Source organism: Antechinus flavipes, chromosome 6 (assembly GCF_016432865.1).
Source record: "Antechinus flavipes isolate AdamAnt ecotype Samford, QLD, Australia chromosome 6, AdamAnt_v2, whole genome shotgun sequence".
NCBI lineage: Eukaryota > Metazoa > Chordata > Mammalia > Dasyuromorphia > Dasyuridae > Antechinus > Antechinus flavipes.
The window spans coordinates 72,001,139-72,029,059 of NC_067403.1; the positions used below are offsets into that span (position 1 = coordinate 72,001,139).

Genomic DNA, 27,921 nt, shown 5'->3' on the forward strand with positions numbered 1-27,921 from the left:
TCTTCACACAGGACACATCATCTTTGACCATTTTTCCCTGGGCTACCCCCCTCTTCTTTCTCTTGCTCCTCATGTCTATTTCCTGCCCTCCTCTTCTTCAAGCCCCACCTTCTGCAAAAAGCCTTTCCCCCAATTATCTTAGTGCCTTCCCTCTGAGATGAACTGCAATTTATCCGTATATTGCTTCTTTGTTTTATGCATGTTAGCTCTCAGACTCCTTGCGAGTGGGGATTGTCTTTGCCTTTCTTTTAATCCCTAGCCTGGCACATAGTAGGTGAATAATAAATAAATATTATCTTCAAACTCATAAATATAGAGTACTATAAAGTTTGCAGAATGTACCAATATTATGTGATCTCTATAACAACCCTGTGAAGTAATAATACCAAATTCAGGTTATCATTATCTTCTTTATCTAAACCGAGGAAGCTAAGGCACAGAATGGCTTGTGGACTTACCCAGGATCTTATATTGACACACGAAGCTTTTCATCCACTGGTATCCCAGACCAGGCCCTAAAATTCTTTATAGGAAGAAATGTTTATCTCACCCTTTTGTATCACAGAAATCTTGAACCAGGACTAGGGTAATGATAGTGCTGATGAATTACTAAGTATCCTTAAGAAAACAAATCAGCCCATTGTATCTGACAGAACATACTTTTTCTACCAGTGGTCCATCAGGTCTCTCTAGAGAAGAGAGCTAGTTTCCATCATTAATCCCCTGGAATAAAGATTGGCCACCAATAACGCTTAATTAGTAAATGTTTGTTGAAGTTGAAGCTGAAATAAAACTAGTCTGGAAGCAGGGTGAAAACATCTTTTCCAATTCTAAAATTATATTTAACAATCTGGAGAGTTTCCAGTGAGCAATTCAGCAGTACTGAAATAAGCTAGATCTACAAAGACCTGGCAATCTTAGATTTTTAGACATAGCAGGTCATTCATAGTAAATGGACTTGATGTCAGGGAACCCTGGACCCAAAGCCCACTTATACTCCTTATCAACTGTGTGTCTCCAAGCAAAACATTTAATCTCTCTAAGCCTCAATTGTCTTATCCTTAAAATGGAGATGATAATACCTATACTATCTGCCTCCCAAGGTAGCAAAGTACAAAATGGGTTGAAGTCTGTTAGGCATTTGGCTGATTTTAAAGTGCCACACAATTGGGAGATAATATTGTTATTGTCATAATCCCAAGGTCATACCTTCCTGTTCACAATTCTTGTAACGTTCTTTGTGTCTTACATTCTTCCAGGAAGACAAGGGGATCAGGAAATGGTCCTCCAGCTCGGAGATTAGCCAGAGTTCAGTGCCGAGGAGCCAGGATTAAGGCCAGATCCTGTGGGCACAAGGAAGGCCATGTACCAAGAAGAATATTGGCTTTATTAGCTGCAATTTAGCTTGAGTCCAATATAATATATCTTATCCCAGGAGTTGTTTCGGGGGGTTTATTTCAAAAGCAAATGACATTTCCCCCCTTAGAAGTGGCCACAATTTTCTCTAGGACTCATCTCCACTGAAGATTAATGTAAACTAAAAGTCATCTTCAGTCCTGGAGGAAAGCTGGAAAACAATAGCATTAAATATAGTGCAATTTAGAGTTTGCAAAGCGCTTCACTTATTTTATTTGATTCTCTTGTAAACAGGATTTGAAGGAGAAAGGGTATCATGTTCTCCTAACAACTTTGCTCACTTTGAATTTGGGGAACTTCCAATCTTATTTCCATGTGCAACCAACAACCTTGAGGATAGATAATGTCCCGGTCCTTCCTTCCCTACCTCCTGCTTTGTTCTGGGAGACTCTTACTTCTTGCCACTTTGTGGTTTTTGTCCTGATTGATGACACCACGGGATGAGATGCTGGGTGTATTAGAAAGAAAACTGACCTCAGAGTCATATATCGTCTGGAATCCTGACTTGAATTCTTATCCAAGTCTCTTCCTGATTGAGATTCTGGTAATTAAAGAACCTGAAGCATGGGGCAGATTTGCCCAGCCCCCTTTAAATGCTTCCTGACCACTCTGAAACTTTCACCTTTGTTATTGTCTTAAAAAACTGTGTCTTGTTCTGATCCCTCTTGATTGTATCCTTCACTTCTAGTCAATACAGCAAGTTTACATGTATACAGTGAAGGGGGCAACAGCAGCAAACAATATGGCAAAGGGGAACCTGGAGATCATATACAAACCTTTCCAAAGATCAAAGGAACAGGATTTGCAAATTGTATCATAGATTAACCCAAATTCCCATCCTGCTGCTATGTGTTGAATCAGCAGAAACCATCTCGCTGCTGCTCTCAGACTTCTGGTTCTGTGACATAAAGTTCAGACAAATCCCAGACCTCCACAACTCCAGACCAGCAGAACATCAAAAAGCTGCTGATTGCTTCAAGATGATGACTTCCACATTATAGCAATACCTTTGAGATGATTTAGATATATTAATGAACTAACTCCAAGATGTCACAGTTAGGAGTTGGTCTGTTCCCCCCACCCCAAATCCTATAAAAATAAGACCCTAAGCTTCTTTCTCTCTCACCTCATCCTGAGCATTTGTCCATCTCCAGGGGTTTGTGCTGTGTGTTCCTAATTCCAATTTGTGGGTTTGTAAGTGACTCAACCTTCTCCATCCTTTTCCTCATGCTCCCTGCCTCCTTTGACCATATCATTCAACGATCCTGGCAACATCAGCCCTCTATATCCATCTCTCACTCCCTTTGTGGTAATTAATATCTGATCACCATCTTTTTATCTCTGCCAGTCATGGGCTTTCTTAGCCAATATTCAAAGAACTGGGTCGTCAGAAATTAATGATCAGAGTTCCGAGGGTGGAGTGAAGCCTGGAAGCTGCTCAAGCTTTCCCAGTTTCCCACAAAAGCACATGAAACCAAGTCTCTGAACAGAGTCTGATGGAATAAAACCACTTTCCAGCTCAAGATAGACTATAAGGGCTTCAGAGGTGTTTAGCCCAGATCAGATAGACTCTAGGAAAACCAGTGAGATGGTCTTAAGCAGATCAACAACTGAGACCCCTGATCCTGGCTCAGTAGCAGAGCAAACTGGTGGGGTAGCCTTCAGTCCCAGCACAGAAGGCAAATTGTCAGCCTGGGAAGCCAGGCCGTTGCCTGGAGAAAGGAGACAGGGCTTCCCTATGACGTGAACAAGACAATACAAGGAGGGAGGCTCCTGTGCTCAAAGCCAAGGCTCAGAACTGTACAAGAAACATGAGACAGTACTCCCCAGGAGCAAAGCTTTACTTGTAATAGGCACAAAATGGGGGGGGGGAAAGTGATAAAAAGGAAATGAGCAAGAAATATAAAAGAACTTTGACCATAGAAAGCTACCATGATGATGAGAAAGACCAAAACGCCAACTCAGAAGAGGACAAAATGTCCATAGTGGAAATCTTAAAAGAGTGATATGAATTGGTCTCAAGCCCAAAGAACCTTCTTGGAAGTGCTCATAAAAGATTTTACAAGGCAAATAATAGAGGTAGAAGAAAAACTGTGAGAAGAAATGAGAGGTATGCAAGAGAGAGTCAATAGCTTAGTGAAAGGAAGGACAAAAATTGACTGAAGAAGGCAATTCCTTTCAAAATGCAATTGGCCAAATGCAAAAAAAAAAAAGTCTACTGGGGAAAAAACACTTTGAAATGTAGAATTAATCAAATGGGAAAGAGATTCAAAAGCTAACTGAAGAAAATCTTACACATTAAAAACTAGAACCAAGCAAATGGAAGCTAACGACGCTATGAGACATCAAGAATCAGTTAAACTAAAAAGAATGAAAAAAATTGGAGAAAATAATGTAAAATACCTCAATGGAAAAACAGCCAATCTGGAAAATAGATCCAAGAGAGACAAATTAAAATTATTGGTCTACTTCAAGGCCATGACCAAAAAAAGAGCCTGGATTGCCTTCTTCAAGGGGATCATCATGGAAAACGACCCTGATATACTAGAATCAGAGAATAAAATAGTCATTGAAAATAATCCATTGGTAAAGAGATCCCACAAGGAAAACATCAAGAAACATTGTTATAAAACTTCAGAACTATCATCTCAAGGAAAATAATACTACATAGCTTCCAGACAAAAACAATTCTTGAATATCAAATAGCAACAGTCAAAATTAGCCTGGATCTGGCAGCTTCTACAATAAAGCATTGGAGGGTATTCCAAAAGACAAAGCACCTGGGATTACAACCAAGAATCAATTATCCAGTGAGATTGAGCATCATTTTTCAGGAGGAAAAAATGGATCTTCAATGAAGTGAGAAACTTTCAATTTCTTTTGAAAAAAACAGAACTAAACAGAAAATTTGATCTTCAAACACAGGATTGAAACAGATTGAAATTGTTTCCATACCTATATGGGAAAATGATCTCTGTAAGTCTTGAGAACTGTATCTGTTATTGGGACACTTAGAGGGGACATACATGAGCCAAGAGGATATGGATATGAATGGACTCTGATGTGATATCAAAAAAAAAAAAAAAGACATTAAGAAGTGGAAAAAAGATTGTACTGGGAGAAGAGAAAAGGGGATATAAAAATGGCATAAATTAGAACAAATGAAGAGGCACAAAAGACCTATTACAATAGAGGGAAAGAAGGAGAGATGAGTATTGTCTAAAGCTTAATCTTGTCATTTTGGGCTCAGAGGAGTAGCATGTTCACTCAGTTGTGTGTAGAAATTTATCTTACCTTATAAGGAAGTAGGAGGGAAAAGGGAGGGTAAAAACACTAGCGGAAAGGGATAAGAGAAGGTGGAGAGATGATAAAAGGGAGGCAGGTTGAGGGTGGAGTGGGTTAGAAACAAAATACTACTAAGGAGAGGACAGGATAAAAAGAGAACAAATATATATATAAGCAATCCATTTGAAACAGAGATACATACTGAGTAAAAGTAAAAGGCTGGAGTAGAATTTACTATGCTTCAGCCAAAACAAAAAATGCAGGGGTAGCAATTCTGATCTCAGATAAAACAAAAGTAAAAATAGATCTAATTAAAAGAGATAAGGAAGGAAACTGCATTTTGTTGAGGGTACCATAGATAATGAAGATAGTGTTGATTTAAAATGTATATGCACCAAGTGCATCCAAATTCTTAGAAAAGAGAATTAAGCCAGTTATAGGAAGAAAGAGATGACAAAACTATATTACTGGAGGACCTCAATGTGTCCCTCTCAGAATTAGATAAATCTTAGCCACAAAATAAACCAGAAAGAAACGAGGGAGGTTAATAGAATCCTAGAAAAAATCGGATATGATAGATCTCTGGAGAAAATTGAATAGGGACAGAAAGAAATACATCTTTTTCTTGATAGTACAGGGCACCTGCACAAAAACTGAGTATGTATTAGGGCATAAAAACCTCACAAATGCAGAAAGGCAGAAATAGTAAATGCTGCTTTTTCAGACCATGATGCAATAAAAATTACATTCAATAAAGAGCTAGGAAAAGATAGACTAAAAACCAATTGGAAATTAAATAATCTAATTATAAAAATGAGTAGATCAGAAACTTAAATAATCTAATTATAAAAATGAGTCAGGGCAGCTAGGTGGTGCAGGGGATAGAGCATCAGCCTTGACGTCAGGAAGACCTAAATTCAAATCTGGCCTCAGAGACTTAACACTTCCTAGCTGTGTGACCCTGGGCAAGTCATTTAAACCCAATTGCCTCAGAAAAAAAAAAGAAAAGAAAAAAATGAGTCTATCAAAAAAACAAATTATAGAAACAATAATTTCATCCAAGAGAATGAATCAATGAGTCAACATATCAATATTATGGGATGGAGCTAAGACAGTTTTTAGGGTAAATTGTATAATTTTAAATTGTTATATGAATAAAATAAAGAGGATATCAATGAATTGAGCATGCAAGTAAAAAAGCTAGAAAAGGAACAAATTAACCTTCCCAATTAAATGCCAAACTAGAAATTCTGAAATTCAAAGGAAAGATTAATAAAATTGAAATTAAGAAAATTATTCAACTAAGTAATAAAACTAAGTATTGCTTTTATGAAAAAAAAAACCAACAAAATAAACTTTTGGTTAATTTTATTAGAAAAATGAAAGAGAAAAACAAATTACCAGCATCAAAAGTGAAAAGGGTGAACCTAACTACCAATGAAGAAGAAATTAAAGCAATAATTATCAGTTATTTTGGCAAACTTTATGCCAAAAAATCTGATAATCTAATTGAAATGGATGACTGTTTGCAAATATATAAATTGCCCAGATTAACAGAAGAGGAAATAAATTACTTAAATGATCTCATTTTAGAAAAAGAAATCGAACAATCCAACAATGAATTTTCTAAGAAAAATCAGATGTATTTACAAATGAATTCTATCAAACTTGTAAAGGACAAGTAATTCCAATACTATGTAGACTGTTTGGAAAAATAGGTAAAGAAATTGTTCTGCTAAATTTCTTCTATGACACAAATATGGTACTTATACTTAAATCAGGAAGAGCCAAAACAGAGAAAGAAAATTACAGACAAATCTCCTTAAATGAATATTGATGCAAAAATTTTAATTAAAATATTAGCAAGGAGATTACAACAATTTATCAGCAAGATAATACACTTATGTCCAAGTGAGATTTATAATAGGAATGGAGGTCTGGTTCAATATCAGGAAAAATATTGCCACAATAGCATGTATCGATAATAAAACTGAGACATAAATTAGCACCCATTCCTATTAAAAACACTAAAGAGCATAGGAATAAAGAGAGTTTTCTTTAAAATGATAGGCAGCATCTATCAGTAAGCATTTTAAGTAATGGGGAAAAGCTGGATACATTCTCAATAAAATCAGGGATGAAACAAAGATGGTCATCACCATTATTCTTCAATATTAGAAATGTTGGCTTTAGAAGTAAGAAAAAAAGAAATTAAAGGAATTAGATTAAGCAATGAGGATATAACACTATCTCTCTTTGCAGATGATATGATGGTATACTTAAAGTTCTAGAGAATCATCCAAAAACCAACTAGAAACAATAACTTTAGCAAAGTTGTAGCATATAAAATGAACTCATACAAATCATCAGCATTTCTATATATTATAACAAGGCCCACCTGCAAGAGACAGAAAGAGAAATTCCATTTAAAATAACTGTAGACAAAATAAAATATTTGGGTATCTACTTGCTAAGACAACCCAGGAACTATATAAATATAATTACTTTTCATACGAAGTCAGATTTAAACAATTGGAAAAAATATTAATTGCTCATGGGTAGGCTAAGCTAATATAATAAAAATGGCAATTCTATCTAAATTGATCTACTTGATCAGTGCCACATCAATCAAACTGCCAAAAAAATTTTATAGAGCTAGAAAAAAAGAAAATTCATTTGGAAGAACAAAAGATCAAAAACATCAAGGGAATTAATGAAAAAAAAAATTACAAAGTACAGTAGTCTAGCAGTACCAGATATAAAACACTCTTATAAAGCAGCTGTCATCATAAATGTATGGTACTAGCTAAGAAACAGAGTAGTAGATCAGTGGAATAGATTAGATACACATGACAATGGTAATCACTGACTATAGTAGTCTAGTATTTGATAAATCCCCAAACTTCAGCTTTTGGGATAGAAACTCCCTATTTCACAAAAATTGCTGGGGAGACTGGAAAATATGTAAAACTCAGCATAGACCTACGTCTCATGTTCCATACCAAAATAAGATCAAAATGGGTACATGATTATAGAGTGTAATGGGTGATACCATAAGCAAATTAGGAGAGCAAGGGATAGTTTACTTATCAGATCTTTGGAAAAGGGAGCTATTTATGGCCAAAGAAGAACTAGAGAACATTATGAATGCAAAATGGACAACTTGGATTACATTAAAATTAAAAAGTTTTTGCACAAACAAAACCAATAAAAACAAGATTAAAAGGGAAACACAAAGCTGGGAAAAAATCTTTACAGCTAATGTTTCTGATAAAGGTCTCATTTCTGAAATATACAAAGAACTGTCAAATTTTTAAGACTTCAAGTCATTACTCATTTGAGAAATGGTCAAAGGATATAAACAGGCAATTTTCAGATGAAGAAATTAAAGCATAGTCAGATGAAAAAATGCTTTAAATCACTTGATGAGAGAAATGCAAATCAAAACAATTCTGAGGTATACGTCACACCTCTCAGATTGACTTAGATGACAGGAAAAGATAATGATGAATGTTGGAGGGGATGTGGGAAAACCAGAACACTAAATGCACTGTGGTGAAATTGTGAAATTATCCAACCATTTTTGCAAAGCAATTTGGAACTATGTTCAAAAGACTATATAACTGTGCATACTTTTTGATTCAGCTGTATCCCAAGGAAATCATAGAGGAAAAGGACCCACATGTACAAAAATGTTTGTAGCAGCTCTTTTTGTGGTAGCAAAGAACTGGAAAACTATTGCCCATCATTTGGGGAATGGCTGAATAAGTTATAGTTTATGAAAGTAATGCAATATTACTTTATAAAAAATCATGAACAAGTGCTTGCTTTGGCAGCACTTATATTAAAATTGGAATGATACAGGGAAGATTAACATGACCCTTTTGCAAAGATGACATGCAAATTCATGAAGCGATCCATATATTTTTTTTATTTTTTTGCTGAGGCAATTGGGGTTAAAATTGGGGTTAAATGACTTGTCCAGAGTCACACAGCTGGAGAGAGCCATCTGCACCCAGAGTAAGGACTGTGGGAACTGAGTGTGGATCACAACATAACATTTTCACCTTTTTTCTTGTTTGCTTGTTTTTTGTTTTCTTATTTTTTTATCTGATTTTTCTTGTGCACCATGATAATTGTGGAAATATGTATAGAAGAATGGCACATGTTTAACATATTGGATTGTTTGCCATGTGGAGGAAGGAGGGAAAGGGAAAGAAAGGAAAATTTGGAACACAAGGTTTTGCAGGGGTCAATGCTGAAAATTGTCTATGCATATGTTTTGAAAATAAACAGCTTTAATAAAAAAAAATGATGAGCAAACTGATTTTAGAAAGGCCTGGAAAGATTTCCCTGAATGATGCTAAGTGAAACAAGCAGAAACAGGAATACTTTGTAAACAATAACAGCAAGAATGTGAGATAATCAACTATATAAACATTTGGTTCTTCTCAGTTGTTCACAATCCAAGGCAATCCCAATAAACTTTGGATGGAAAATGCTATCTGCATCCAGGGAGAATTGTGGATACCTAATACAAATCAACATGTTATGTTCATTTTTTTCTTTTCTCTTTTTTCTCTCATGGTTTTGTCCTTATTTTTCTCTCCTTCCATGATTCATAAGGAAATGTATTTAAAAATAAACATATATGTATAACCAGAATTTTTCTTAAAAACATTGGAAACTAAAAATATAATTAATGATCAGTCAGCTATCTTAACCATGCCTTGGTTTGCCTCCAAGGTCTTAAAGGAGAGAACACAAATTTAAAACCTGTGGTGGAATAAGTGTGGTATCCATTGGCATCATTTGCCCTTCAGTGAAGACTTCAGGTCCTTGAGTTGTCCTCCATACCAATCTCATGTACTCTGAAGAATCCTCACCTGGGATATAGTTGGAAGAATGCTGGGTTTGGAGTCAGAAACAAGAGTTTGAATCTGGACTCTGCCACTTATGCCGTTGCTTTGGATATGTCAGTTAATCTCCCTGAACCTCAGTTCCTTTATCAGTAGAATCAAGGATTAGACTTAACATTTGCTGAAGGTCCCTTCCAGCCCTAAATCTGTGCTCGCATGACCTCTTTCTGTTCCTGGGCAAGGCAGAGAACTGAATACTTCCCTCAAAGTTCCTTGGTTGGTTAATAGAGTCAAGACCGTAGACTCTCCCAGTATAAAGGGAACAAATATCAAGAAGCTAAAATCCATCAAACCCCAGAGCTCACTGGGAAGAAAGAGAAAATTCCTGAATGGGATTGGGGGTGATGCTGGAGAAGATCAGTGGACTATTGTGTTTTCCAAAGTTAAATTTTTTGCAATTTAAGTGTGTGTGTGTTGTGTGTTATGTTTGGGGGAGGATTAGGATGACAGTTCTGCTAAAATTAATAAGTTACTGTTTCTTGTTTCTTGAGCTTAGATTGGTGATTGTGCCTGGCAAAGTAGGCATCTAATAAATGCTTCTTGAGTTAATTTGACTCCTCTGAGCTATTTTTTTGGGAGGAAAAAGCAAAATTCATTTGCAAGATAATATGTAATTTAATTGTGCAGCTATTTAAAATGATATAAAATGTAGGATACAAGTATCGGTCAATTTGAGCCATTAAAAAAAAGAACCATAGCTTTTAGAAATTTAAAAGTGCTTAGAGATGATCAGATCCAACCAACAGTTTTATTTTACAGATGAAGAAACTGAAATCAAGAGAGATCATACAACTTACAATGATTTTTGTGTAATTTTTTTGGAGGTAAAATGGTATGTATCTATATGTCATATTTCAGTATTATAATTTGTCTCTGAAGCAGGCATGCAGGCATCATGCCTAGGCAACCCATGATGGCTATAATCTGAAATGCAAGCCTCTGCATTCATCCACCCATCCATCCATCCATCCATCCACCCATCCACTCACCCACCCATCTATCCATCCATCCATCCACCCACCTACCCACCTATCTACACATCCATCCATCCACTCATCCATCCATCCATCCATACACCCATCTATCCTTCATCCAGAGACATTAAAAAATAGAAAGAAAGGTTGCCTGAGCAAAGTCCTGTTGATCACATGGCTTAGGCAAGGCAGCCTTTAAGTCCAGCTCCTGCAAACTTAAAATTGACCTTACTAATTGATAGAAAAGCAGGAGCACATAGAATCGGTAGTCTGGGAGGATGCCTTTGGCCTACTGTCCATAGGGAATGAACTTTGAATAATGATTTCCCAGTAGTAGTGAGGAATTTGTGTTCAAGGTAGAGATGAGTCTTTTATTAGCCAGCACTGGAGAGGTCAACTAGTTCAATCCCTTTATTTAAAAAAAAATTATTCTGAACATGAACACCAAAAAAAGCATTTCCATACACACAGAACACAAAAGAGGCTTCTATATGAAACTGTGAATTTCCATTTCATACTGCTTGCTTTAAGCAGATATATAATATATTTATGTGTATATATACATATATGCTATATAAAACTCTACTCCATCTCTTTTTATTTTATAGAAAAATTGAGTGCTGGATAGTTTTTCTTTTCAGTTATGACCTTTTGTGAAGTGGTCACAAAAGGTTAATTTGTGGCCATAGAATGGTTTTTCACTTATTAAGTTATATATATATATATATATATATATAATTAAAATAATTTTACTTAATTAGCCACAAACAAGCCATAAAGCTTGGGTCTCAAATCTTATATGAAAACACACCTAAGGTGACAGAAGGAAAAGTAAACTTTCTTAGATATAAAACACACATCTTTGCCAGAGAGCCCTAATGCAGGGGCAAATCAGGGTTCTCTGGTAAAATGAGAAAGCATTAGAAGTAGGTCCATCAGTTACAATCTTGTGCACCAATACACACTAAAATTTCATTTTAGCTCATGAAAGGGGTGGTGTCCAGGAATGGCCAATGTTACAAAAACAGACTGTCAATGTACTTTTTCTTTCTGGTTCTTCTGAACCAAGGGGAAATGCAAACTAGTTGTAGAACCTAAGAAAATGCTTCTCAAGTCTGTGTTTTTATCATTACTTTTGTGTGTGTTTATTCAGATTATTTCCTTTGAGTTGATGGTGCAATGGATAGAACACTGGGCCTGAAAAGGAAGATCTGAGTTCAAATTCAGCCTCAGATAGTTACTAGCTGTGTAACCTTGGTCACACAAGTTATTTCACTTTGTTTGCCTCAAGTTCCTCATCTGTAAAATGGTGATAATAGTAGCACAAACCTCCCAGGATTATTGTGAGATTCAAGAGAGATAATTATAAAGATAATCAAGTGAGATAATTGTAAAGAAAATTAAGATAATAATTTAAGATAATAATTGTAAAGCTCTTAGCACAATGCCTGGCACATAGTAAATGCTACAGAAATGTCTTTATTATTACTTTGTGTGTATATGTGTTTTAATTCTAATTTTTTTGAGTAGGTGATATTGTGATTATGAGTCTGGATGCTTCTCAGATCTATCTTTTCTGCTATGATCTCACAATTCCAACTGCCTTTCAGATGCCTTGAACTGGATGTCCAGTAGTCATCAACTCAACATCTAAAGCAATTCTTTCCCCCCTAAATCTTCCCCTCTCCTACCTCCCCTATGACTGTAGATGCAACACCAGCCTCTCAATCCCTCACACTTACAGCCTATGAGTCAGCCCATATAACTCACTACTCGCCACATCCAATCTGCTGTTACAGTGTTTCGATTTGTGACATCTCTCCAATATGCCCCCTTCTTTCCTTGGATACTGTCACCATCTTGGTATGGGGCCCTCATCATCTCCAACTTAAATTATTGTAATAGCTGATATTGTATCTGTCTGCCTCAAGTTATAGTAGATCTGTCTGCCTCAAGTTTCTCCCTACCCCATTCTCTATTTAACCACTAAAGTGATCTTCCTAAAGTGCATGTTATCTGCTCATGTCACCCTCTACCCAATAAACTTTTGGAGCTTCATTTGCCGTTAGGAGCAAATACAAAATCTTCTCATTGACATTCATAGCCCTTCATAACCTAGCCGCCTCCTCCCTTCCCAGTCTTCTCGAACCTTATTCCCCAATGTATAATCTTTAATCCAGTGACATAGCCTCCAGACTGTTCCATGAACAAGACCCTCCATTTCATTCAGCTGTGGATATTCTCTCTGGCTGCCCCCATACCTGGAATGCTCTCTAGGTACTGATCTCCCTGGCTTCCTTTAAGTCCCAAGTAAAATCTCACCTTCTCCAGGAAGCCTTCTCCAACCCCTCCTAATCCCCAGTTGTAATTTATTTTGTACACGGCTTGCTTTGTATATATTTGTTTGCATGTCTTGTCCCCCTTTAGATTGTGAGGTCTTGAGATCAGGGACTGTCTCCTCTCTTTATATCTTTAGTACTTAGCATAGTTCTTGACACATAGTAAGTGTTTAATATTTATTAATAGAGAGCCACTGGAATTTGTTGAGTATGGCAGATCCAAGCTTTTTCCAAAATCCATTTTGGCAGCTGGAGGATGGACTAGGTGGGGAGAGCCTCACGTCTTGCCCTGTAAGTGCCAACCAGTCTATTGACCACTCCCTGAGAGAGGCATATATTCCATTTCTTGCCATCAAGCCTTTATCCAGGCTGCCCTTCCCCACCCCACTGCAGAGTCACCAGCTTGCTTTGTACATATTTGTCTACATGTTGTCTCCTGTTAGATTGTAAACTCCTTGAGGGCAGACATTATTCCTTCTTTTTGTTTCCCCAGCACTTAGAGTAGGCACTTAATAAATGTTTACTGATTGTCTGAGTTCAAATCCAGTCTCAGATACTTCTTAGCTATGTGACCCTCTAAGTCATTTAAGCTCAGGCTTCCTTAATTTCCTCAAAAATAAAAAATGAGAATAATAGCACTTACCTCACAGGGCTGTTGTCAGGATCACATGAGATAATATTTGTAAAGTGTTTATCATGGTGCCGGGCACATAGTAGGTGACTCATAAATGGTGGTTCCTTTCCTCCTCTCAGCACGCCATAAACAGTATGCATAATATATAATTTGTATTTTACAGAAGCAGCTAGGTAGTGTGGTCCTAGACTCAGAAAGCCCTAAGTCCAAATCCAGCTTCAGATACTTTAATAGTTCTATGTCTTTGGGCAAGTCACAACTTTTGTTTGCCTCAGTTTCCTCATCTGTTAAATAGGGATACCATCTCACTTCCAGGGTTATTGTGAGGATCCAATAAGATACTTGCAAAGCTCTTAGCACAGTGAATGGCACACAGTTAGTACTATGTAAATGCTTGTTATTTATTATTATTGGTAGTAAAAATGAGGCTATCAGAAACCAAAATTAGTCTATGGCCCAAGTGAAAGTGACTGGTCTAAAGCATCAATGATCAACTAAGCTATAACCTCCTGCCTTGCATTTCACAGCAGCACACAATGCCCCATGGTAGGGCCAAAGACAACCAGAGACCGTCAAAGCTCTTGTTGTGGACGTGGCCCACAGGTGTGGAGCTCTCCACTGAGGGAGCCCTCTCCCAACATCATCCAAGGCTGACTTTAGAGCCTCCAACCCTGTCCTCTCATCATAGAGATAAGGAGGAGAGGTAAAGTCTTGTGGATAAGCCACAGAGGCAGCTGCAGCCATAGGACTTGAACAACTTCTCCAGATTCTTTGACTCCAAAGCCAGAGTCTAATGTTCCCTGCTCCCCTCCACATCAGGCCTAAATCTGCCTCTTTAAGGTGCCTGTCTTTTGCTAATTCTACCCATTGAGGTTACATAGAACACGATTATGCCTTCGCACAGGAGCCTTCCAGTGCTTGAAAACAGCCATCGTGACCCTAGCACCCAAATCTTCTCTTCCAGGCTACACAATCCCTGTTCATCCAACTGCTGGGAGGATCTTCATTCCCCTGGCTGCCCTTCTCTGGTCCACCCCCAGCTTATGCTTGATGTCCAGTCTTGTACTTTGCAGTGTGTTTTAATGTACAAGATCTCATTTGAGAAAATGATTCATTTTGGAAATGGAAATATTTACATCATTTGCTTACCTGAAGCAGTTTGATAAGTAGAGGACAAAATTAGATTTAACTACGTGCTTCTAAGTCAAGGCTACTTAGTCAAAAATGAATGTTTTCTCCTGTTTTCCTGAGAGTGATCAGCAAACCTGGATTTGTCGGCACTATCTCAGATTTGTAATATTCTAAAATATATTTCTTAAAAAGTTGCCAGTGTGAACCACTGGTTTTCCATCTATATAATATGGCAGCTGAGTAGTCCTCCATTTTCTGTTCGTTTTTTTTTTTTTCCTCAAGTGTATGATACTACAGCTTGAATTTACTGTTGTTTAGTTATTTTCAGTCATGTCTCAATTCTCTGGTACCCTGTTTGGGGTTTTCTTGGTAAAGACAGTGGAGTGGTTTGCCATTTCCTTCTCCAGCTCATTTTATAGATGAGGAAACAGAGGGTCAAGAAGATTCTGATTCCAAAGCTAACAATTCTGATTCTAAATCCAACACCCTACATGATTATTACACTCTGTCTATACTACCGTTACTATGTCACAATGGCTCATTTGTGCTTTGCTTTTGAAGAGGACCATTGACATTAAGAGGTGATGAACTTGCTCACAAATCAGATTTAAGTGAGGCAGAATTGCACAAAATCATCTTCTTAAGTCATCAAAAGCCAACAATCAAGACTAGTAATGCGCTGGATGGCTTTGCCATCTTGGATGTCTGACCAAGCTCTAAGCGCTTCCCCACACCCGTTTCAGCAGCTTCTCTGGCTGTTGGAAAAATCTGCCTATTCTGCTGGGGGAAGTCTTCATGTGCTTGGGGTAGACATCCCTCTAACTCACACATACATAGCTTTGAAATCTGTTGGTTAACTTCAACCCGGTTTAGCTCATCTGCTGAGATGGTCTATTAATCAGGATGCAGTGTAATGTGGTATCAAGGAAAGAGCTCAGGCTTCAGACTCAGAATCCTTCTAGGCTGGACCTCAGGTAATCTGTTATGGCAGGGGATTCACAGAGTGACCCCTATTGTGGGGAGAAAGGAGAGGGAAGAAAAAGGGGAATGGAGGGATGTTTATGAGCCACACACTGTGTTTACATGCTCTATGAATTTTAGGAAATTTTAAATTTTGGAATAGGAAAATTAAGAAATTTACTTAAGTGCTTTAGGAATTTTAGGACATTTTCACTTTTGGAATTAGCAAAAGTAATGAACTTTTCAGATCCCTAAAACATGACATTTTGATATATTAAAAATTGTGAAATTTTTGGTATTCTTACAATGTATTTTTTTTTAGGTGCTGGAAACTGATTTCAACCCCCTCATTTTGAGACTAGATAGTCTTCTAGCTTTAAATCTTTGATTCCCTACTTCTTTTAAGTAACTGAAAAGTTTCAAGTCAAGGATTACAGCCTCATAAAGAAAAAAGGAGCCAGAGTATATAGCCAACCATTTTTTAATTAGAGTATATTGTACTTCCAAACTGGATACACTATAAATTGGCAATGCAACATAAGATGCAACGTAGGAATATACCAGTTACTGTCAAAATGACCCTGTACAGCCTTAAAATGCAAAAAGCTTTATACAATACAAATTTTCAGTAATGTACACAAACCTTGACAGCGTGATCTTTTGAACATAATACAAGTTAAAAAAGGACCAAAGGAAGAAAGAAAGTGCTGAGAACTTTAACTGCATTACCGTATGGAAAAATAAGTTAGCCTTCATCAAAGAATGCATAGTGAAAACAGGGATGACGTTACTTGGTGGTTGGATTCCTCCCAAAATGTTAGTGTTTTTTGTTTTCTGAAATTTTTTTTTTTTAAATAGGGAAACGACTCTGCGTGGGGACACAGCCTTCCCTGAGCTTCAAAATGCAAACCAATTCATGGGACGGCTCATCTAGGTGAATTCTGAAAATTCCTGTAAATACTCTCCTTTATTAACAACAACAACAACAATATAAAAAAAAAAAAAAAAAAAACCAAAGAAACTCCAAACACACCTTTTTTTTTTTTTTTTCTCACTCAGAAAACTTTTATAATTTATCAGAAAGGGGAGGGGGGGAATCTTTCCAAAGTGCTAAACAAAGTTGCCCAATTACATCAAGCGTGACTAGGCCATTCAAAAAATACGGGTTCCGTGGCAAACAGAGAAATGCATGGCATTTGAGTGTTGAGGTTGTCTCGTTCCCCTCGAGCTCCGCTCCAGCTCTGCCTCTTGGCCCGACTTCCTATTGCACGGCCGGGGTCCGGTTGGACCTGCTCCTAATGCTCCTAGCCGGTCAGGTCTCCCCTTCTCAGGGTGCCCCTGTCAGGCTGGTAATGTGATCTGCCTCTGTGGAAAGGTCCCGGGCCCGGCCCGGCCCTCTCTCCTTAGCCTTTGCTACCGAACGGGGTCACTTTGAAAGCAGACTATTGCCCAGTGGCAAATTCTCCTCCATTACATGGGGAATTCAAAGAATTGCTTCTTAAAAATAAGGCTTCCTCCACCTTCCCCCCACCCCTCTGCCCACCCCCACCCAGCCCCTGCCCCAGCTGCCCCGGGATTTCTTGGAGTGTATGTACTGCATCTTTGACTGAGAAACATTGCCATGGCAAGGCCTCCAATGGCTACTTGCTAAGAGCAAAACTCTGAGGAAAAATGGTGGGGGGAGATGGGGAGAAGCAGACAGGAGCCTCCAACTGCTTACCTTCTGCGGCCCTCCCTCCTGCCCCTGTCTGCCCTTCTCCTTAGTGTAAACAGGCTCATCTAGTGCACAGAACAGGCTTTTCCCCCCTATGGGGCTGGAACATACCTGCCAGGGGGGTGGGGAAAGGTAGGGGACTGGGGAAGGGGCAGCCTACAGTGAAGATTAGACAGTACAGTTATCTGGCTTCTTCTAGAACTGTACCAAGTTCAAGGTGGCATTCAGTAAAGGGAATTGCCTGGAGGAAGAAAAATTAGAGCTACTTTATTTTTCCTGGTGAACAGATGAAAAAAACAAACAAATAAACAAACCCAAACCAAGTCCCAATTCTAGGCTAGCACACTGTGGGAAAACAGCAACACAATAAGAAAGCATCCCTCCTGTACACCAGCTTCTTTCAAGAGATAAATAATATATATATATATATAAAAATTCATTTTGTAGACTTCCCATTACTATACAAAGCACATTTCTTTCCTGCTCTTTAGGCCTGTTTCACACTGGAAATCCTGTTGTCTTAAAAATACAAAAAGCAATGAAAATACTCAGCCAAAGATTTTTTTTTTTTTAAATCACCCATTGCCTTCCCAGATCAACAAAGGGTGGGTTCCTCAACCAATCCACATCTGCTTCTTGCTACAATAAAGTGCTGCGTATAAAGTTGTCATTTTAATGACCACAAAATAAGAGCTTTAAATAAGTCTAAAGTTAGCTTCCTAGTAGGGTACGGCCTACCAGGCGTTAACGAAATGGAATACAGTTTTAACATGGAGGAGAATATAGATATAGCCAGAAAAATCTGCAAATACAACCGAGACCTTTTCTTTTTGTGTGTTTGCTGGGGGCGGGGAGGGGCATAGAACTGAACAGTATGTTCAAACAGCACCTTTTGTTGTGTCTTTATAGTTTAAAAAAAATTGTAAAGTAACTTTTCTAACATACAGTCTCCATTCCAGAGAAGAGGTCCATTTTTTTCCCTTTCCTTTCCTTTCCTTTCCTTTTTTTTTCAGATCAGAAACACAAGCTAGTGCAAGTCTAAAGCACTGTGCAAACCTGCCATTTTTTTAGTCTGAGCATTTATACCCAGAATTTATCCGAACCCCATTTTACTCCCCTCGGCTGGTTATAACCAACATCCATTTTTTTTACTCACACTAATGGTTCCTGCAAATAAAAAGATAACCGTGGCCTTAAGGTGGGATGGATCTGCTCGGCCCTTTCGAAAAGCTGCCCTCTCAGGCGCCCTTCCCGCAAAGGTTGTACGCATGCGTGTGCATGCACGTGGGGGGCCCCCACGCGGGGGGTGGGGTTATTTCTTCCAAACGGGCGGCCCGATCCCCTGACCTTCACGCCAGCGAAGGCCAGAGGAGAGGACTCCATGTTCTGTTAGAAATCTCAGGCCATCCTCAAGGGACCCGTCATCCTCTTCAGCGACTCGAGGCTTGGGGCGTCCGATCCCGTCGCTCGCGAGTACAGAGGGGGAGGTGACGAAGGGCCCCCGGGAAGAGGGAGGGCGCCATACCGACCCACGGAGGAAAACGCGCTCCTGCTCCGGAAGTGAGCCCGGAAGGCCCGAGCGTCACATCCGCTCTCAGCCAACAAGCACTCGCGCCCACTCCCGCGGCCCACTCCCCCAAACCCAGGAAAACGCCTCAGCATGCTACCTTACAAGTGCTGATTGCCACCGAGGACCGCTCGCTAGGCTTTCCCTAACGAGGCCGAATTTCTTCCAGATAAAAGCGTGGGGCGGGGGAGGGGCAGGGGAAGACATGCCTCTGAAGGTAGAAGAATGCAACAGGTCACCTCTGCGAAGGCGGAACCGAGCAGCTTTCGTGTCAATGCAATGGGTGCACGCGGAGAGCCACTTCTCTACAGTACAGGGTGCGGACCCTCGTCCGTCTCTGGGTTTTGCAGCAACGTCTACCTGCTGGAGTTGTGTTTCATTTGGGGGGAGGGGTGTGTGTGTGTATGTGTGTGTGTTGGTTTTTGGTACAGAAACAAGGCCGTTTTCAAACAGTCTCTGCCCTTTCTGTTAATCCGAGATAGGCAAGGAAGGAGTGTTTGGGCGAGGTGATGCTGGGAGGTGCAGTCTGAGGTCGGGGAGGGTGGAATGTGAGATCCGAGTGGTTCTTGGGGTAAAGCATCGTCAAGGGGATAAGATGGGCAAAATCCGAGTTCCGATACTTATCAAAGCGCAAAGAGGAACCGTTGACGGCCAAGGCCTTGAACGCCAGGTTGGGTTCGGAGCTGCTGCCGTGGGCAGCTGACAGCGCCACCGTCTGCAAGGCCTGGGAGGCGGACATGATGGAGAGGGGAGACAGAAGGTTGCGGGACCTCCCCACCACCAGGAGGGGGCCCCCGGGGGCAGTTTCCTTGGGGGCCGGGCTCGGGCCTTTCTTCTCCTCCTCTCCGCAGTCCCCCCCACTCTGGTGTTTCTTCACGTGGCGGCTGAAGACAAAGGGGTGGGTGGTCTTGAACAGGCACTCGTCGCAGCTGAAGGTCTGGCGCGGGGCGTGTTTCAGCTTCTTGTGCAGGTTGAGATTGTCTTTGCGCTTGCAGCTGTAGCTGCACTGGTCACAGTGGAAGGGCCGCTCGCCGGTGTGGACGCGCACATGCTCAATGAGCTTGTTGGCTGTCTTGGACAGGTAGCCGCACTGGTCGCACTTGTAGTGGTTGCCAAGGCGATGCTCGCGAATGTGCATCTCCAGCTCCAGCTGGTTGGCCTTGACCATCTGGCAGATCCGGCACTTGTACTCCATTTTGTAGTGGGTCTTCAGGTGGCACTCCATGGCTGCGGGGCGGTTGGTGGAGTAAATGCAGAATGGGCACCTGCCAAGGGATGAGATGACAGGGGAGGTTCAGCCGGCGCCTGCCTCTGGCCCCGAACCTCCCGGGCCCTCTCCTGCACCCCGCCCCAGCCCCTTCGGCCCGGCCCGGCTGCTTCTCGGGGCGACCCGTCTTGGGCTCCCTCGCTCGGTCTTTCCACTGCCGATAGATAGGGTACGGCCCTGACCCGGGGAAGGAGGCCCTCCTCTCGGCCGGGCGTGGCCACCCGGACTATCACGAGGGGGGGGAGAAGGGGCCGGGAGCTTCCCTCCCTCTCCTCCTCTCGGCTCTCCCTACGCCCCCCGCACCACGACAGGGGACTGCCCCTCCTGTTCTCCGAGGGAGGGGGGAGTAACACAGTTTCCACTCGTCATGCACCACACCAAGCACATAGAGGGGGAAGAGCTACTTCTAGCATTCCAAAAAAGGCACACAGAGGCAGAGTCGTGCTCAGGACAGGGACTGTTAGAAGCGGACGCTTTCTCGGGGCGTGCTCACGAAACTCGGGGGTTAGAGCCACGGCTTTCTCACGGGAAAGGAAGAGGAAGGAAGCAAAAATTCTGGGAGGTAGGAGGAGAGAAGGGACGCCACTCAGGGCCCCAGACAAGAAGCCCGTGGCTGCCGGGCAGCTGCAGGCCATCAGGCTCCCGACTCAACTATACCATGTCCCCTAGACTGCGAGGGTGGCCAGGGCAGGGACTATATTGTTTGGCTTCTTCTGTGTCTTGCCTTGCCTTGCCTTTCCATCCCAATGGTTCTGAGCATAGAGGAGGGACTATCTATACGTAAATGTATAGAGCTCAAAATAAATAAATAATTAAAATATACAGAATAAAATACATAATATAATACACAAATAAAATAAAATATATAAACACATAGTCCCTCCTCCATGCTCTGTGCTCATCCATATGTGTGTATATGTATATGTATAAATACATATGCATATATGTGAACACAATGATAACACAGACACGAAATACATACATACACATACATATACACACACATATATACATATATAATGCAGAAAGCTCTTTGAACTGGATACTGGGAGAGATGAGCTCCAACTCCAGCTGAAGTTGGCTACCCTGAGATAAGGCATTTTCCATTTTGTGACTCGGTTTCCTTATTTTTAAAGTAAAGATGCTATCTCCTCCCTCCCCTGTCTCTCGGAGAAGTTCTGAGAAGGCCGCCATTACGGCCTCCTTCCAGTCTCTCCTTTCAGATTTGCTGCGGGGAGTGATGTTTTGTCTGGCTGCGGGAGGCCGGGCTCTCGTTCAAACAAAATTTCAATGAAGCCCAGAGTACCTTCAAAAGTCATTGCCTAGAGATTCTCTGCAGAGAACCAGCGGGGCAGTTTGGGCTCCCAGAAGTAAGCGGTAGCTTTCAAATGGAAGCTTCTTGAAGGCTTTTGCTTTTGCCTTTATATTCTCTATTTTGTACCGCCTCATTGCCAGTACATAGGGGACAGTTAATGACTAGTTCAATTCAAGTGGGTATGAAAGAAAAGCCCATTCCAAACTGAGGGCCTTGCCAGAAGGAGTTAACTCCCATTGCTCTGAGCTAGGCCCCTGCCCCTCTAAAAAAGGAATTATATCAATTCTAATCTGTAAAAGTAATAAAGTAGTCAGATTGGATCTATAACATGAATAGCACATGGAAAACAGCAGCCCCATCTCCAAAAAGCCAATTTTGATGTTTATCCTCCATTGTTTTAAAGACATTTCTCAATCTTTCTTTTGCAGCTCAAGCAAAATGGCAAAATTTTTGGTTTTTTTTTTTTTTTCCTTCTGTGCTCCCATTATTAATTTTAAAGACACCCTTCTCAGGCAAATTAATTCTCTGGCATGGCAAGAAAAAAACAAAACAAAGCAAAACCAAAACAGAGACTCACTGTATAGCCAGAAGGCATTAGCAATTTTTTCAAAGAATTCTTCTACTTGGTCATCCTAGAACATAAACTATTACACAGGGGATTGTTAGCACCGCCCGGGAAGTGTCTGTACAACAGAAGAATCAGAGTTGATTGTGCATTCTCCCCCATCACATCCAGAGGCTCCTAATCTTTCGGCCCCTCTGAGGCCAATTGGCAAAGCCACAAATACCGGGTGCCAACATGTGATTGGGCTACTTGCAGACTAATCCAATCACAAAAAAGGGGAAAAAATACTTGAAATTACAGTTATTTAAGAGGGAGGAGATGTGTGTGTGTGTGTGTGTGTGTGTGTGTGTGTGTGTGTGTGTGTGTGTGCAATGGTAGCCAATCTCTGAGCAATCCCTGGGTATAATCCTGACAAGATGGCCAACCCATCCTCCACTCTCAGCTCTCTGGAAACATAAACCCAGAGTCTCTTTCTGGTGACCCTCCATCCACTAACCCTCCCAACTCCTCTTCCTCCCCAACTCCCCTTCAATACCCATCCCACCATAACAACATCTTGCTTGAGAAAAAAAAAATATTGCGCATCTTTTCTTATGTGCTAACCAACAGGGAAGGTACCCACTAAGAATGAAATCCTTCATCCTAGTCTCTGCTTGGGCCAGCCTGACCAATGACTCCATCGCCTTGTGGGGCTCTTCTCTTTTCTGCTCTCTCAATACAATGAGCCAATAGAATCAGGCTGAATTTTAAAGATCAGTGGTTTATTCTGCCCCCCCAAGCCTAATTCTAGAGTGTTTTCTAAGCTGAGAGCATTTGTGGGCAGGAACTGTGCTTTTATATTAAAGTGTATATTGGGTCTTTATGACCCTACAATAAGGATTATGGTCAAATCTGCTCTGACCTTCCTTCAGGAGCAGGTGGCCCTACTAGCCTCAGGCTAGAGGCATAGTAGGCCCCATGCCTATTGGTTAGTTGGACCAATACATAGTTGGGCCACTGATAATTCTGATTATTGATGAGAAATGCTGCCCACAATCCTTGGGAAGATGTTCCTGGAAGGGACATCTCTTGGAACACTGAAATCTAGACCTTTCCTTTCTCAGGAACGGTTGCCCCAGGGATTTCAGGAATCCACTGGGCACTGATATCACCGAATCATAAATTGCTGCTATAAAAAAATTGCTCAACAGATAATGTCGGCAGAATTGCATCAGGGATGGGACTTTTTTTTTTTTTTTGGTGACAATGAGATAGATAATGCTGCTTCACTGATAAGACACAGATGGCAAGGGAGGGGACAGACAGTGTCTCCTGAGATCACTGAAGTTCAATCCAAATAAAACTGCAGTAGAATAAGGACTTAGCCAGGCAGCCATGTGCTGAAGAGGGCGCTGGATTTGGAACTGGAGAAGCTGGGCTGTGGTCTCAGTTTTGTCTCCCTGTGATGCTAGCCTCAGTTTCCCCATCTGTCAAATGTGCAGGATTGGATTAGATGGCCTCTAAAATTCCGTCCAGCTCTAAGCTAATTATTCTCTCAAGGACTGCATCCTTAGGAGTGGTTGGCTGAAACGGCCCGAGGTGCCCTTCCTGTCCCTCTGTCCCCCATCTGGCCTGTGGTCGCCTAGACCCCAGGGAGGACGGGCCCCACCCACAGCAGGCAGAAAGGACGGGGCCCCTGCCCCCCCCCCCACAACCCCTCCAGCCCAGCCTCTGCCCACGGGTAGGGGGTTGAACAACGCAGTAAAAGGTTCGGTACTTGCTTTCCTTACTTGAGCCCACCAGTGGGGACAGTGTGGCATTTCTTGTGCTCCAGCAGCTGCTCGGGAGTCTTCATGAACTTGTGGCACACGTCACACTCAAACATCCGTGTGATCAGGTGGATCTGCAGGTGGCGTTCAAACATGTTCTTCGTCTTGCAGACGAAGTTGCAGAAAACACATTCGAACCCTGAAAGGATCAACGTGTGTGTGGGTGAGAGGGGTCCCCCTCCTCCTGCCTGCTCTCTGTGCCTACCGTGTGCCGGGCATTGGGCACCTCCGGGCACACCTCCCTAGGTCCCTGAGCATCCGCCCTCACCCTCGTAAGAATCACCCCAAAAGCCAATTTAAAAACCCCAAAGTGGTCAAAATTAGTCTCTCAGAGCTAGAAGGGAAGGAATTTGAAGGCCATCTAGTCCGACCTGCACCTGAACCAGAATGCCCTAGGCAACAAACAAACGCCCTTGGCAATGGGCCAGTCTGCCTCCGGGCCTGCGCCCCTTCTCCTCGGGCCGGGCCTTATTTTCAAGCCTCCGTTAATCTGCGGATGGAGGGTGACGGCAGGATGGGGAGGAGAGGGCGCCTGTGTCCCAGCTCCCTTTACCTTTCTCTGACTTTTCTTCCGTGTTCAGTAAGGGCTGGCTCCCAGGCACGACGGAAATGACCAGAAGGTTGTTCCCTCCCTTGTTCTTCTGGGTTACGTCCGAGTCATCTTTGCTGTTAGCTGAGTCACTGAGTGCCGACAGGGAAGATGAAGAAGGGCTGTTGGATTCACTGGGAGTCTTCCTCTCTTCCCCTGAAGGATGAGGGAAACAAACGGGCTGTTACCCAGAGGGGCAAGACAGATCAAAGCAAAGGCGCAGGGTCTCTGGCCGTAGTAGGGGCTGACCTCCAGCATGAGGAGCTCTGAAGTTGGGGAGGGCCAACCGGGAGATCCGGCAGTGAAGATGGGAGGGGGGCAAGCAGCCTCTGCTGGTTTGGAGAAGTGGCCTGGGCTATAAAAGGTGCCTCTGGGCCCCAGTGGTGTCAAATTCCCAAAGGGGGCGGCTATTACAGTAATGGAGGGCTGGAAAGAAACACTTATTAAACGCCTACTGTGTGCCAGGCTGTGGTAAGTGCTTTACAAATATCGTCCTCACAACAACCTGGGGAAGCCAGGGCATGTTATTATCTCTACTTTATAGTTGAAGGAACTGAGGTGTTAGCTGTTGCCCAGGGGCACGCCATTGAGAAGCCTCTGATGGCTGTAGAACAGCCGCACTGTGACAGAGTTTCATTAGCTCAGACCATAGCACCCCTTCCTCTGGGCCTCGGGGACTCTGATCTCACACAAGAATATTCTGGGGGGTGTTGCTCTCAATGTCTGGGAAGCACCAGATGTTGGGAGGGTTGGGGATAGCCAGATAATGAGTAGACAGTGCCTACTGAGAGCATCAGGAGGGCGAGGGCCACGGAGATGAGGCCCTAGAGGAGGAGGAGGATCCCTGAATTACAGATGGAGAGCTGGAAGTGAGTTCTGAGGTCATCTGATTTTACGAAGAGGGGACTTAAGACCCGGAGAGATGAAGGGACCCACTCTTGATCATTCAGAAAGTGCTGGAGATGGGTTTATATTGAAGGGCACAAAAATGGTTACAGGAAAAAAAAATCTACCATTAAGGATAAAGACTCTTCAAAAAGGAAACAAAGGGAGTTTGGGTTTCCTATCACCATCCTGAAAATAAGGCTGCATTTCAACTGCTCTCCTTGATTTTTGTCTCTTTCCACATACAGAGGTCTTTTTTTTTTTTTCTGAACTTCACAAATACCAGCTGCCCAAAATGAATGTTTCCAAACACAAAGGAACACACAAAAAGAATTGTATGTGGCATCATGAATTTCCACTATGTAAATATTGCTTTAAAAAAGCATATCATGAATTCAACACATTATTTTCAAAACTGTCCTGATTGTCTGGACTTCCTTCTGATTTTTTTTCCCTATTCTCTTCTTTGTATATCTTATCTACAATTATAAGCTTTGTTATTACCTTTAGTTTTCCTGACAGTCACTTCTAGAATACACTCTTCCCTATGCATCTAGCTCTACAAACAAGAGCTGAAACAAATAATAAAAAAAGCATATCATGAAATCAAAACATTACTTTCAAAACTGTCCGATTGTCTGGACTTCCTTCTGATTTTTTCCCTATTCTCTTCTGTGTATATCTATCTACAATTATAAGCTTTGTTGTTACCTTTAGTTTTCCCCTTTAGTCACTTCTAGACATACACTCTTCCCTATGTACGTCAGCAAAAGTGATGAATACTAAGAATGGCAATATATGCCATATTCCATACCTGCAGTTCTCAATGTCTCCTCCTCCCCTGCCTTTTGAAAACTATAACCTCTCTGATTCAGTAACTACTAGAATTTCTCCTTCCTAATTGAGGGCCACTTTAATGAGAGTTGATGGAAAGTGATAATTGATGGAACTTTAAGTCACCAAGGAAATTGTGCCTTGGGGTTTGTTTTGAAGAACTACTTAAACCATATTTCCCAATGACAGGAGAAACCACAACTGGCACTTTTAAATTTAAAAAAAATTGGTTTATAGAAACTTTCATTCCAGGAAGAAGCATTGTAGAACATGTCTTGTAGGCAGAATGAGAAATGATGGATGCATTGATAGTTTAAATGTTGTGCAGTAGAAACAAAATGTAAGAGAGCCCCCAAGGCAAGCTTCCAATGCATTGAATAGATCATGTGTGGAGGATATGATTAAAAATCACACAGGATGAAGTGTGGATAGACTGTGATAATGTGCAGTACGACTACCACCACCACCACCACCACCATAATAATAATAAACAATAGTTTGCATTTATATAGCACTTTAAAAAACATTTCATTTGAAAGAACCCTGTGAAGTATGCTAATCCTCATTTTGCAGATAAAGAGACAGGCTAAGAGAGATTAAGTGATGTTCAAGGCACGATTTGAACTCAGTTATTTTGTCCTCAAGTCTAGTTCTATTTAGGAAGGAGTACTCACAATGTTGAGATCACAGGTCCTTAGAAGGACGGACTGAACTAAAGTACCTTGAAGCTAAATCATCTGGGGACTTTTTACAGGATGATTCTCTTTTTAATTCCCTTCCTGACTGTCTGGGTCAGAGTAAGACCAAATTGTTCAATAGGAAACAAGGTTTTTTGGGGATTTGCTCACCTCCCTTTGGTAACTCTCACTCTTTTAGTTCCTCTTATGTCTGACTGCTCTCAGAACTCTCTAATAAAGTACGAATTGAGGACCTGAGGTCCTCGCCTGCTTTCTGTTATAAGCACTTTTCACTTCCTTCTCCTGTTCACCATTAAAAAAAAAACAAAAAAACAAAAAAAAACTTATACTTCCTGTAGTCCAAGTTTTCTTTGCTGTGTAGTCTGATCTCTCGACCCCTGCTATTAGCAGGTTAATGTGCTATTTATTACACACCCTTCCTATGGAGCATGGTGAACTAACAGGGAACTTCTGGAGATACCCAAGAGTAATCTCAATGGTGCAGTGGTAGGTTGGTGAAAAAGTTACATGGACTCATTCATCAACTGGGACTGCATCCAAGTATGAATAGTTTGCATACTTCGTGGAAGTCATGTGAACCACAAAGCCCTCCTCGTTCACGAGGTTTTCCTGGGTGCTTTGCCATCCTCATGTTCTGGGAACACAACCTTTACACTTGTATATCACCTCAATCGTTGACATACAATGAGGAAAGGTAGACTCAATATTCAAAAGGATATCTGATGCCAAAGTGGATACTTCTTTCCATGAGCCTGATCGACCGTCCCTCCTGCTTCACACGTATTCATACCTTCCCCCAAGTTTGTCACAGGGTTCTATCCAACATGTTTAGGTCTTTTCTTGCCTTCTCCTGAAATCCTGAGGTCACTAGTGGAGCACACAGCTGGTCATTCCTCAATATTGAACATGGGCCAGTCCATTTTGTTTTTGGATCATTCATTTCTCTGATGATTTCCTTTCTTCCACTTTTTCTCTGTAATTCTGTCTTTGTTGCACCTTGCATCCTGCTCACACCCCAAAT

General features: G+C 41.4%; 2 protein-coding genes and 1 non-coding gene across 6 annotated transcripts in view; 2 read left to right on the forward strand and 1 right to left on the reverse strand.

The window, feature by feature from the left end:
• C6H4orf51 (chromosome 6 C4orf51 homolog) overlaps nt 1–10,169 on the forward strand; it is a 67,295-nt gene extending 57,126 nt beyond the window's left edge. The window contains exon 7 of the mRNA XM_051967454.1: nt 1,260–10,169. Coding sequence (XP_051823414.1) covers nt 1,260–1,334 — 75 coding nt within the window. The 3' untranslated portion in view covers nt 1,335–10,169. The remainder of the gene's footprint in view (nt 1–1,259) is intronic.
• On the forward strand, nt 8,522–8,628 carry LOC127542192 (U6 spliceosomal RNA). Its single transcript, XR_007948580.1, has one exon. It is a non-coding gene; the product is annotated as a U6 spliceosomal RNA (small nuclear RNA).
• A 5,954-nt stretch (nt 10,170–16,123) lies between the features above and the next one.
• Nucleotides 16,124–27,921, reverse strand: part of ZNF827 (zinc finger protein 827) — a 256,534-nt gene continuing 244,736 nt past the window's right edge. For 2 of the 4 annotated variants that reach the window (XM_051965066.1, XM_051965064.1), the window contains 3 exons: nt 24,448–24,639; nt 23,847–24,033; nt 20,117–20,204 (listed from right to left, as the gene is read on the reverse strand). In XM_051965066.1, coding sequence (XP_051821026.1) covers nt 23,852–24,033; nt 24,448–24,639 — 374 coding nt within the window. In that variant the 3' untranslated portion in view covers nt 20,117–20,204; nt 23,847–23,851. Of the gene's footprint in view, nt 17,614–18,528; nt 20,205–22,098; nt 22,166–23,846; nt 24,034–24,447; nt 24,640–27,921 lie in introns of those variants that run through there. The other 2 variants (XM_051965062.1, XM_051965063.1) reach the window with 2 other exon arrangements.